The sequence below is a fragment of the Leptonychotes weddellii genome, chromosome 3 (assembly GCF_054177405.1).
Source record: "Leptonychotes weddellii isolate Sample4059 chromosome 3, ASM5417740v2, whole genome shotgun sequence".
Lineage (NCBI taxonomy): Eukaryota > Metazoa > Chordata > Mammalia > Carnivora > Phocidae > Leptonychotes > Leptonychotes weddellii.
In genome coordinates, this window is record NC_138371.1 from 125,027,657 (window position 1) to 125,040,975 (window position 13,319).

General features: G+C 44.9%; 1 protein-coding gene across 1 annotated transcript in view; it reads right to left on the reverse strand.

Moving 5' to 3' along the window:
* SLC25A30 (solute carrier family 25 member 30) overlaps positions 1–7,732 on the reverse strand; it is a 22,256-nt gene extending 14,524 nt beyond the window's left edge. Inside the window, exons 1-2 of the mRNA XM_081815506.1 lie at positions 7,619–7,732; positions 1,194–1,277 (exon numbers count right to left, since the gene is read on the reverse strand). Coding sequence (XP_081671632.1) covers positions 1,194–1,257 — 64 coding nt within the window. The 5' untranslated portion in view covers positions 1,258–1,277; positions 7,619–7,732. The remainder of the gene's footprint in view (positions 1–1,193; positions 1,278–7,618) is intronic.
* Positions 7,733–13,319: the final 5,587 nt, after the last annotated feature.

Below are 13,319 nucleotides of genomic sequence, written 5' to 3' on the forward strand. Positions count from 1 at the left end.
AAAACCACCATTATCATATAAAAAAAAAAAAGAAATATTTCACTTGATAAAAAGAAATTCCACTAAATAAAGGATACATGGTGATCTATTACCGAGGAAACATTTTAACTATAATGTAAACTAAGAAATGGAATTAAGAAATAGCAGATACTTTGCAATCTTTTCTCTATTTAAAAAAAATTAGGAACCAAAACATTAAAAAGACCCCTATTTTCCTTTCTTTACATTTTTATGTAGTTCCCATCCTACTCTACCTAGGATCTCAGAAGCTGCACTGCTGTGAAAGACAGGTACACGGAATGATTTACACAAACAGGAAATTTTAAAATATGTTACTGTTTTTTGCATCTGTGAAAGCTAAAATCAGGTTCAATATGAACAAAGAGAGAGAAGTTCATTTTCCAAAGGAGCGTTTCACTTTGTGTTCTGCAGTCTAAAAGTAAATCTGTTCACGCAGCTAAAAATGTTTACCAGTGCCCCACGGAGAGTCCACCCAAATATGTAACACTCATTCTCAGCACACTTGATCCACCGTGGCAATGGGAGAACCCACCTGCACGGGCAACCAAGTGGGTGGGTGGTTCCTGTGCCTTCACCCCTCAGCCCTGCTGGCTCCTCAGGGGCAGCCCCTGTCCCAGGACAGCAGTGACCAAGCCCTGGTAGCCCACGACGTGTCCAGCCCGGCACCTGGCACTCGGCAGTTGCTCAATGAGGATTTGTTGAGTGAATTATGCCAGGAAATAGACAAAGATAACCGGGATCTGATGTGGCACTCCACTGAGGAGGAAGTCACAAATACGGTATGGCTAATGGGCAGGGGAGGACCTGGGAGCTCCTCCCAACTCTCTACGGCCCCAGGCGCTAACAGGGGCAAAGTGGGCGAAAGGACAAGGAGCACAGGGACAGATGTGATCTAAAAATGACTGATAAACCTTCTGTTTGACTAACAGGTTCCACCTTCCCCACACTGAACTTTGAACTCTAAACGGCTAGGCAGCCAAAATGACTCTGTGTTGGAAAAACATACCAAAAGAGGGCAATTTTGAAATCTGAGATTAACATTTCATGCTCTCACATGCTGTGCTCGAACCACAGTCACATCAAACTCCAAATAGCGACCCTAACTTCTCATCGATATCCCGACATCCCGAGCAGCAAGCAAGCGACCTGAGTCGGCCCCTTGGGCTCCTTACCGCATTCTGCTGTAATGGAGGCCAGCCCCCCGTACACAAAGGGCTTCCAGTTGAGGGCCGACATCTTCACCACGGTCCCTTCTCCTGGAACAGAGAAACATAGCCTCCGATAGGGTTTTTCCTGGACACAAAAGGAAGGCATGTCAAAGTTGTAACTCCGTGCACAAGCAGTTTCTTCTTTAAACTTGTGTTCCATTCGAAGAGTGCCATCAGATGCTATCGGTGAACAACGCCCCCCACCCCCACCCCAATTCCCCAGGGGAGCCTTGGCTTCATAAAGCAAACCTCACTTTATCACTTGCCTTAAATCTCATTCAGGCCTTAAGTAAATGCAATATGCTGGTCTGGTGATACGGTGAATGTATTTAGTGGACCACAATGGAGGCTATTTTCTGGGTAGTGCATTTTATCTAAAATCCATTCATTTTCACTCAACAAATATTTGCCATTTGTTTGCCACTGTCTTAGTGAGTCCCTCGGGCGCACTAGAGCAAAAAAAAATGTTGCAACTCCGTGTACGAAGGTAAAATGACAATTACTTAAAAGTACCAAAATGTACTTCTAGTTCACACTCTATAAATGTTAGTTTTCTCTTCTTATCCATATGCCATTAATAGCTGGGAAGCAGCTTGGTACAAAGGAAAGAGGAGGACTCTGGGGTCAGAGCCACGCCGCATCCTTCCTAGGGAAGTGCCTATTAACCCCTAAGCTTTTTCTTCATCAACATCATCACCATTGAAGCAGCCAACACAACCAATTAGGGGTGGAGCCCATACTTTTATTGGCTAAGCTAAATAAAATGCCTAGCTTTTACTCCTATTGTGGGGATTTTTTTTTTAAGATTTTTTTTTCTTTTTTGACAGAGAGAGACACAGTGAGAGAGGGAACACAAGCAGGGGGAGTGGGAAAGGGAGAAGCAGACTCCCCCTGAGCAGGCAGCCCGATGCGGGACTCGATCCCGGGACCCTGGGATCATGACCTGAGCCGAAGGCAGACGCCTAAGGACTGAGCCACCCAGGCGCCCTATTGTGGGGATTAAATATACACTTTTAAACTAGCACAAAAACAGACACTCAACAATTGTCGTCTTCCATCTTCCTTTCACCTAAAAGGTGCTCACACATTCTGCAGTTTTATGCATTTTCAGTTGGTAAATCTGGCCTCTGCCCGCTAACAGGAGAAACATGCAAATTAACAAACATTTGCATATATACTATCAGCCATAATTATTGTGGTTTGAAATAAAATTTCTAATTTATTATAGTCATTACTGGTGAGCAATACGCCCAGGGTTTTTACTCTGCATGTTTCAGGAGTTTCTCAAGACTACATTTCTCAAGAAAGGCCTGCCACAAGTCATTATTGCCAAAAATGTCAGTTTGCAACAAGGCCCAGGGGCTTGTTTAAACTAAGAAAAAACACAAGGAACCCAGAGGAGAATCTAAATACATCTACCAGTGGCTATTCTCATTTACAGACATTAACTGAATTCAGACTGGTTACAAGTGAGTATGGAACCTCTATGAACATGGAACCTGAAAAATCTTCATTTGCTTTATGTGTTTCAGGACCAAGAACAAACCCTGATCCCCAAAAATCATCTCAGCTCCCTATCATCCTTGCAAACATTTAATAATATCTGTATATAACTAATTCTTAGCCTTATAAGATTCATAATATAATGATTAATACTATAAGTTATATAGACCGTTAAAACACATTAATACTAAATCCAGTAATTCATTAACTGTCCGCTAGTACCTTCCTTAATCTACTTTTGGATTCTGCTGAATTCAAGTTAAAAAAAACAAGGCAATAACTACATAACAGTGACCTGTGGAAGCACTATAATTTGCCATTAGAAGAGTGTCTGATACAAATGATTTCCGTGGATCCCCCCACAAGTTTGGGATAGGAGGACAGAAAAACAGACTAGGAAATGGAGTCTCAGCAAGGTGCCTTGCCCAAAGCCACACAGCTGATGGGGCAGAATTGGGCCTCCAACCCAAGGGTTCTAATTCCAAATACAGTGTTCTTTCTGCCACCACCTGAGGCTGTATGTGATCATAAAGGAGTGATGGTGTTTTAATTAAGGAGAAAATATTACTAAGCAGCTTCGAAAAGGTAGTACTGATAAGCTGCATCTTATAAACAACAAAAAATGTGCTTAATTTAAGAGAAAAGTCTTAAGAGAATATAATATTCAGAAGGTAGACAGTCAATCTAAACAGCAGTAATTTATTTTTCCAATACACAGTATACAAAGATAGTGTTCAAATAAACTTTTGGAGTTGTTCACAGTGGTGAAATTCACATCCTATAAAATAAGCCATTTTGGTGAACAATCCAGTGGCACTTCACACATGCACCTTCACACCTCTATCTGGTTCCAAAATATCTCATCACCACAAAAGAAAACCATTACCCAGTTGATTCCCCACTGCCCCCTCCCTGCGGCTTCCATCTGGTTCTTATTTCCTTGGCTGTGAAACTATGTAAGCATTAAGCATCTGTGTGGCACATAGGACTCCTTATTAATAGTTCCTAACCTGACTACAGGGCTTCGGAAAAGTACAGACATTAGGGTCCCACCTATGGAATGAGGATCTCAGGGACATCACAAGCATCTGTATTGTTACTATAAATCAGTGAGTTAAATATGTGGTGGCCAATTCACAATTTGGAATACTTACCACTTAAATTCCCATTTTAAGTACTTAATTCTCAGAGATGATATTAGAGTTGACCCTCCTTCTTACTCATCTTATTTAGTAGTGACTTTTTTTCTACACATACATATGCGTGTGTGTGTGTGTGTATATATATATGTGTGTGTGTGTCTGCATATATAAAGACACACACACACAAGGTTTCCTGCAGAATGTCAGCAAAACTTTATGGGAAATGGAATCATAACTGATCTCTAATTTAAAAACAAAACAAAATATTTTTTAAAGACTCTATTGCCATATGGCCTCATGCCATCTCACTGATTAACTCTCTGGTTTCCTGCCACTACTTATTTGTTTTACTAGCTTAGTTTTTGGTTTTTTTAAGATTTTATTTATTTATTTGACACAGAGAGAGAGCAGGAACACAAGCAGGGGGAGTGGGAGTGGGAGAAGCAGGCTCCCTGCTGAGCAGGGAGCCCGATGCGGGGCTCGATCCCAGGACCCTGGGACCATGACCTGAGCCCAAGGCAGACGCTTAACAACTGAGCCACCCAGGCGCCCCTACTAGCTTAGTTTTAACGGCTACTTTTGGTGACTTTGTCTTCTGTTTTTTTCTTTTTTTAAGATTTTATTTTTAAGATTTTGAGAGAGAGCGACAGTGAGCCAGCGAGTGGGCGAGTGGGTGAGCACAAGTGGGGGGTGGGAGGGGCAGAGGGAGGAGAAGGAGAAGCAGGCTCCCCACTGAGCAGACACCTGGCCATGACCCCGGGAGGGATCATGACCTGAGCCAGGATCATGACCTGAGCCCAATCGAGACGCTTAACCAACTGAGCCACCCAGGTGCCCCTATCTTCTGTCAGTTTTGGTATTAACTTTTCAGTTAGATCAAAACCCAAAAGTTCTGGGTTCAAATGCAACTACTCAACTAGAGCTCAAAACTGCGTGGAATTGCCTCCCCCAGGATTTTGAATCAAGTGGACGGAGCACACACCCATTTGTCCCTATTCAGATGTTCCCCCGGGGTTTTGAATCAAGTGGACAGAGCACACACCCACTTGTCCCTATTCAGATGTTCCCCCAGGGTTTTGAATCAAGTGGACGGAGCACACACCCATTTGTCCCTATTCAGATGTTCTCCCGGGGTTTTGAATCAAGTGGACGGAGCACACATCCATTTGTCCCAATTCAGATGTACCACCGCCATAAACTCATCTTCCACAAATGAGTGTCCATTCCTGCATCCCTGGTTAAACTGTATGAAAGTACCTTCTATTCAATTACAATTTTTAAAAGTTAGATAGGAATAGGGTAAAAATTACCTTCGGGCTCTTCTCTTTTCCTTTCCCAAAGCTAGGACTAGATTATTGAGCAGTTAAGCTACTGCCCGCCTTCCCAGGTTAATGTTTGCTGGGTCAAAGAAAGAATACTTTAGTGGCGCTTGGGTGGCTCAGTCAGTTAAGCATCTGCCTTTGGCTCAGGTCATGATCCCAGGGTCCTGGGTTGGAGTCCAGCATCCAGCTCCCTGCTCGGCAGGGAGCCTGCTGCTCCCCCCTGCTTGTGCTCTCTCTGACAAGTAAATAAAAAGAAAGAAAGAAAACTTTAGCTAACTACCACAGAGAGTATCAGTAGTTGGTCAAACATGCAAACAAGAAAAGCTTCTAGCTAAGGCTGCAATAGGAGACGTTATGTCCAGTACGCCGCGCTGGCCACAGCCGGCTGAGACAGGCTCCGGCTATCTCAAGCTGAAATCTCTGTTCAGTAAACTGAACCATTTCTTTGTTTTGGAGCGCTCTTTAGAGGGGTTTTTCTCAAACACCATTAAATTCCTAGCACCATTTTTTGGGAAAATTCCAACTCTACTCAAGTCCCAAGAATGACAGGCCAACACAGTCAGGGAGATCTGTGTCCTTAGCAGTCACTAGTGTCTGGGCAACATCTCAGCCTGAGATCCAGGGAAGGGATTATAACCTTGCAAAAACGCCAGTGTCACGGAGAGCAGTGCCTGGGGATCGCTTCCCACTTTGCACTCCTCTTTAGGCCATACCCTCTAGCCAGACTAAACCTGGGGACCACTTCTCTGCTGCGTTATAAACACAATGCTAATAACCACAGCCATCGTTATTGAATATCTTATATGTCAGGCATTGCTATACATTTTCCACATTAAGGATTTTATTTAATCCTTACAACCCTATGAAATAGGTACCATTAGCCACATTTCACAATTGAGAAAAGACAACCTCAGAGAGGAAAAGTGACTTTTCCTAGTCACACAGCTACAAAGTCTGCAAACTAAAGTCTCCCTGAGGGAACCCATGATCTTTCCTCTAAGTACTACAAAAGCCAGACACTATTTCCCAAAGGCTGTTGAAAAATATTAGCAGGTGGTACTGTCGAAATTCTGCACATTCAGAATAAATGTACGATTTTCCTGCAAAGGAAACACAAACTTCCCACCTATTTTTTTTTAAGTGTTTCCTGAGTGGAAATGTCTATACAAATTAAGGATTCCAAAAGATTCTCCCTATATTTAAGATAGGTACCATAGCCTCTCTCCTAAATTTTCTCTTACTCAGGAGTTATTTTCTCTTTACCTCATTTGCACAGCTGCAAAGAGAGGTAAAATATAGTAGAGTAATTGCTTCTGGAACTTCGGAAAGCTTTCCAAGTTTCTGTTATATATTTAATTCTGGATAAGTTCTTTCGAATTTACTTGTGTTTCCTTTTCAGTCTGCAGTCTTAAACTGGAATCACAGTCTCTAAACTTCTGTGACCTCTTAAATCTTTGTTCCCCAAATGTCTGCCTTTCACAGACTCTTATTTCCCATTCTCTTTAAAGGTACAGTATGGAAAATAAGCTCATCACAGACTTATGAAACGTGGAATTTAAAAGGAATCTTAGAAGCCATTCCTCATTTCATACGAATTAATTGAGCCCACGACCACAAACTTGGCAAAGGCAAAGCCAAGACCACAATTCATGCCTTTCAACTTTTTTCACTACCTGAGGAAGATGAATCTAGAAGCTGTAGGACAGTCCCAACACTGTTCTGCTACTCTTGCCCAGGAGCAACAATGCTGAACACTGCAAATGCTTTACATGAACTTAACACCTGGAAAGACGCTAAAATCCAGAGCTACATTAACCTTCCAAGCAAATGAAGTGCACCCGTCCCTACAAACGTGAGCCAACCTGGCGTGTCCCAGGAGCAATTCGGAGTACAGTGTGCCCTCTCCCAGAGTAGGAAGCTCTCGGGGACCCGGGCTGCGCACTCTGAATAAACCGCGAGGGGGAGGGACGCAGAGGCAGGAAAAACACACCGTGGGGGCCGGGGCGCACACGCTGAGATGCCACCCACACGGGCCTCACACTTGGGACCTGTGACGCTGGGACAGAAGTCACCCCTCGCCACCAAGTGATGAGGCCCTGGAGACGGCGCCCCTGCTGGAAGAGCGCGACCCAGCCCCGGAACCTCGCGCCCCCGGGAGCCGGGCTCCGCACGCGAACCGGGGAGCAGCGGCAGCCCCCGAGCACGCCCGGCCGCGTCGGCGCTCTCCCGGGCCGCAATCCGACCGCAGTCCCAGCCCCGGCCGAGGCCGACCGGAGGCGCAGCACCGGCTGCGGCCGGGCAGGGAGTCCCACGCCGACCGGTTCCGGACGCCGCGGCGAAAGGGGCGCGGGCCGGCAGAGGGGCGACCCGGAGCAGGCACGGAGCTGCCAGAGCGACCGCGGCCCGGTGGTCAGACACTTACCGGGCGGCTGCGGCTCCGCCAGTCCTGCTACTGCGCCCCGCTGCAACCGAAGCCGGCAGCCACGGGAGCTGGAAAAAAGGCTTCTGAGCAGCGGGGGCGGCTCAGGAGCCGGCGCGCGGCCACGCCCCCCGCCGCGGCTCCCATTGGCCGCCCCGGCCGCGGCCACGCCCATGGCGGCCGGCGACTAGCTGGCCTCGGAGGGACCCGGGCACTGAGTAGCCAGCTCCCCGCTGACAGGGGTGGGAGCTGTGGGAACTCGGTGATGCCTCCCACGGCCTCGGGTCCAGGCTCCGCAGTGAAAGAGAAACTTTAGGGAACGCACCGAGAGCCTCGGAATTGGAGGCTTCTCCGAGTGCTGGTTCCCTATGGCCATGTGAACCTCCGCAGACGAAGGAAACTCGCGCTTTTTTTTAATCCCAGCTTTTTAGTTTGAAAATTTACGAACCGACCGAAGAGTTGCAAGAATAGTACTATGAACAGTATACCCTTCATTCAATGCACCATTTCACATTTGCGTCCTCTCTCACTATATAGGTTCCCCCCCAACCTTTGGAAAGTTGCATGCAATGCTGCTTCACCCCTAAATATCTCACTATTATCACATGCAATAAATTGAATACCATTTCTGTCATATCATTCAACATACCGTCTATATTTAAATTTCCTTTGTCTCAAAATGTCATACAATTGCACACGTGCACACACACGTCTTTGAAAATTCAGGATCTACCCAAGATTCACCCGTTCGGTTTAACACCGTGCCTCTCTAGAAACTCCTTTTATCTACTAGAACTTCCACTTTTTCAAAATCTTTCGTAACTTTGACATATTTGAAAAGTCCAGGCCAATTGTCTTGTAGACTTTATCAATTTGGATTTATCGAGTTGTTTCCTCATAATTAGATTCAGGTTAAACATTTTAATAGGAAAATGGGAGGTGTTGTGTATTTCCATGAGAAGGCACAGTGTTCTTTTACCGGTGCTGCCAAGTTGGATCACTTGGTCAAGGCATCTGGCAGATCTCTCCACAAAGATATTGTCAGAAGCTCAGAAATGATAGAAGTAAAGCGAATGAATCACCAAACCAGTAATCAGTAAAAGTTTATTGTGCACACATTAGAAAGACAGTTTGCAAACTGGGAGCACTCAAACCAAAACACGGAATGAGGCTTAGGAGTATGTTATAAAGCAGCTTATATAGCAAGAAAGCAGTGACTGTTTGTTCTTCATGGGGATTGGTTATAATATTAGAATTTTCTTAAATGACAGGGAACTGGTCAGTGGTTACCTCATATCAACCTTAAGAAACAGTTCAAGACTTGCTTATGATTTCCAGAGGCATAAGCAAGAAATTACCCAGGTCAAGTTAGTCTTGCAAATTAAGCTTTGTATGATTAAACTGTTTTTTTGTCCGTTCAATTTTCAAAGCTGATCTCCGTTTTTGGTTTTTGGTTTTTTTAACAATATCCTTCTCCCGCTGCAGCAGAGACTATCTGCAGTGACAGGTTGAACTGGGCGAATATTTTTCCGGCGGGGGGTGTAGCACACACTGATGAACGCTTATAGAATTGGTTATAAAGTGGTGATTTTTTAATGCTGTCATTCCTTCTATCTGTCTACCTTTTTCTCTTTTTTCCCCCCTGCTTCTCATTCTTCTTCCCTTCACAGCTCCCCTCCCCCACCTTCTCCTTTTTGAGTAATGGTGTGTGGACGCCTGCATTTTTTTTTTTTTAAAGATTTTATTTATTTATTTGAGAGAGAGAGAATGAGAGAGCACATGAGAGGGGGGAGGGTCAGAGGCAGAAGCAGGCTCCCCGCTGAGCAGGGAGCCCGATGCGGGACTCGATCCCGGGACTCCAGGATCATGACCTGAGCCGAAGGCAGTCGCTTAACCAACTGAGCCACCCAGGCGCCCGACGCCTGCATTTTTTAAATTCAATTTAATTCAGTTACTATAAACAAATGCCATTATTACTTTTGGTGCTCAAATTGCCCATATTTGGCCAGTGGAAGCCCCCACACCTGGCTCCTTTATTCTTTATATAATATCCTATCAATCTTTGAGCACTTCCCTGTTTTCTGACCCAAGACCTGCTAACGCTTCATTGAATCTTCTCTGCCCTAGGCAGGAAAACCCTAGTTGCTTTTGGGAGGAAATGGCACTTAGAAAATTAGATCTGAGTACTTGTGCTCATTGCTACTGGGATGTCATTCTTCCAGGCCCTTACAGGGGATGAAGCATATATATATTTATGGAGATATAGATGTAATGCAGTAAACAGTATACCCATCACTCAGATACAGTTTTAAATCATGAATTCATACCTCCAAGTCAAAATCCAGCACCATGGGATTCATTCTAGTCTTCCTCTTTCCATATTTATATCTTCCTTCTCCCTCAATGAAAACCCTAGCTCACGACAGCATCAATACATTTGCACATTTATTCTACAATATACAGAAACTAGATGAGACTCACATACCAGTACTACCACCAGCAACAAACCTAAGCTCAAGATTTCTTGGCAGTTCCCTGTATCTTTATAATACATCCTTCCAAATGGTGTGTTCAAAGAGTACTGTGTTCAAAGTTTACTTGAATTCATTGGTTTTTGCTATGGTTATGTTCTTTATTTGATATATTGTTAGGTTGGTTATTTTTATTTGCATCAACTCTAGAGTTTGCTTTTTTCATCTTTTTTGTTCAATTTCATTTTTTTTTAAGAATTTTTTTTTTAAGATTTTATTTATTTATTTGAGAGAGAGAGTGAGAGAGAGAAAGAGCACAAGAGGGGGGAGAGGGAGAAGCAGACTCCCCGCAGAGCAGGGAGCCCGATGCGGGACTCGATCCCGGGACTCCAGGATCATGACCTGAGCCGAAGGCAGTCGCCCAACCAGCTGAGCCACCCAGGCGCCCTCGATTTCATTTTTTGAATGTATAAAGCATCCACATGGTTCAAAATAAAATCTTACAAAGGTTAAACTCCCTCCCCATTCCCTGCCCTCTGGTCCCACTCACCTCCTAGCAGTAACCACTTTCCTTAGTTTCTAGTTTATTCTTCCACCGTCCCCAAGGTAAAAATCTATAGAAGTATATATAAGTATATTTGCTAGTTATCTATTGCTGTATAACTAAGCTTACCAGCTTAAAACAAGCGTGTATTAGCTCACAGTTTCGGTGGGCCAAAAATCCAGAGGGGCTCCGGTAGGCACCTATAGCTCCAGGCCTCCCAAGAATGCAGTCAGGGTGGCACCTGGGGCTGCAGGCACCTCAGGCCTTGAGTCGCAGAGAATCTGCTCCCTCTCCCAAGCACACTCAGCCTGGCTGTTGGCAGGCCTTAGGAGATCCTCTTCCAAGCTCACTCACATGGCTCTTGGCAGGCTTCAGGTCCTCACTGGCCACTGGCCAGTATTCATTTCCTGGGGCCTAACAAATGACCACAAACTAGACGGCTTTGAGAAACAAGAATTCATTCTCTCACAGTTCTGAAGGCTAGGAGTCCAAAATCGAGATGAAGGCAGGGCCATGTTCTCTCTGCAGGCTCTAAAGGAGAGTCTTTCCTTGTCTCTCTCCTAGCTCTGAGCCATTGCCAGCCACCCTTGGCATTCCCTGGCTTGCAACCGCATAACTTCAATTTCTGCATCTGCCTTCACATGATGTTCTTCCACCAGTGCATGTGTCTCTGTGTCCCAGTTTCCTTCTTCTACTGACACGAGTCAGGGGAGTAGGGCCCACCCTAATCCAGCATGACCTCATCTTCACCTGATTATATCTGCAAAGACCCTATTTCCAGTATGGTCATATTCATAGGTACCAGTTGGGTTAGAACTTCAACATATCTTTCTGGTGGGCACAATTCAACCCACAAGAGCCAGAATTAGGTTTCTTGCATTGTGGCCCCTCCATGTAACTACTCACAACATGGCAGCTTGCTTTGCCCTGGAGAGGGAGTAAGAGCGCGGAGAGACAGGGAAATTGATTCCAAGATGGAAGCCAATCATCTCTTTGTAACCTAATTTAACACTTCTGCTAGATTCTGTTTGCTCGAACCAGTTGATAAGTCCAGTCCAGATGCAAAGGGAAAGGATTACATACGATTACACGGAAGAGGCAAGGATCATTGGGGACCATCTTCAAGGCTGCCTGCCATAATATATGTATTTTTTCTTACTTCCCCTTCTTCCTTACATGAAAGGTAGCACACTTTATTCCACCTTGCTTTTTTCATGTAATGGTGTATAATGCATCCTGGAAATCATGCTAGAGCAGTTCACAGAAGCCTCTCTCACTGCTTCTTACTACAGCATCGTTCTTTGTCATGTGGATGGAAGCAGCGTATGTATTCAGCTTCCTATGTGTGATGAGCAGGGTCCTAAGATGGGCGCCAGGATTCTTGGCCGCTGGTGCACACATACCTTCTCCCAGCCGTTCAATCAAACACTCATCTAGGTATGGTAGTGAAAGGATTTTGATGCATGTAACAGAGTCCCAAATCAGTTGATCCCATGATAGCGAGATCGTCCGCAGTGGGCTGACAATATCACACAGGCCCTTTAAAAGCAGAGTTACCTCTAGCTGCTCTCAGAAGGGAAGTCAGAGCTTCAAATCACAAGAAGGATTTGATGCACTGGTTTGAAGGTGAAGACATGCATGGCAAAGAATGCAGGCCGCCTTGAGGAGCTGAGAGTGGCCCCCAGCTGACACCCAGCAAGGAAACGGGATCCTCGGTCCTGCCACCACAAGAAACACTTTGATTTCGCCCTGTGATACCCTGAGCAGAGAACTCAGCCACCATGTCAGATTTCTGATGGAGAGGGCTATGAACTAATACATAGGTGTTGCTTTTAGCTAAATGTGTAGTAATGTATTGGGCAGCAATAGAAAACTAATACATATGACATGCAGGTTGTTTGTAATACTTTGCTACGGCAAACAACGGCATAGTGAATAAACTTTTGCATGTATTGTTTTTATTGGAGGAGACAGAGCTTCAGGGTAAACTTCTGGGAGAATCGTTGGGTCAAAGAGTAAACACATATGTACAGAACCTACATCTATTGTTGCAAAGAGGCATGGCAGCAATCTTTACATTCATGGGTTTATTCGGGCCAAAGAGGTGTCACTTCCATTTACAGATGAGGGAATGAGATTCCTGGGGGTAACCTGCCTCTGCCAGGGCCCAGGGCTACCCCTCTCTCATTCCCTTTTCCTGTTTCTCCAGCAGCCCCGGGCTTAGGCTTAAGCATTCTTTTCTTTACTCTCCAACTTGAACTCTAAATGAATCCTTGGAGTTTTGTCCACACACCATTTTGTTATTGATACAGCTTGGACATGCTTCGGGTATCACCCGAATCCTGACATAAAATCAAGCACCATCCCCAGCCTGTGGGGGAAAGTCATTGAAATACTCCTTTCCTAGGGCAGAGAAAGAAGTCCACGATCGCTACCCCATGCTCATCTCAGCACATCTAGTCCTTCCGGACTCACAACTCCATGGCATCTGAATACAAAGCTACTGGATTTCCCCCTTCCTATTGATCTTTACACGCCCAAACTCCCCTGTTACCCTATGCCCCACCACCCTCTGCTAATATACACACATAATATCTAGTAATTTATATTTAGTATTTAGTCATACACAATTCCCAACCTTTCAAGTACGAGGATCCCTTTGTAATGTAAGCTAAATTTTTAAAAACTT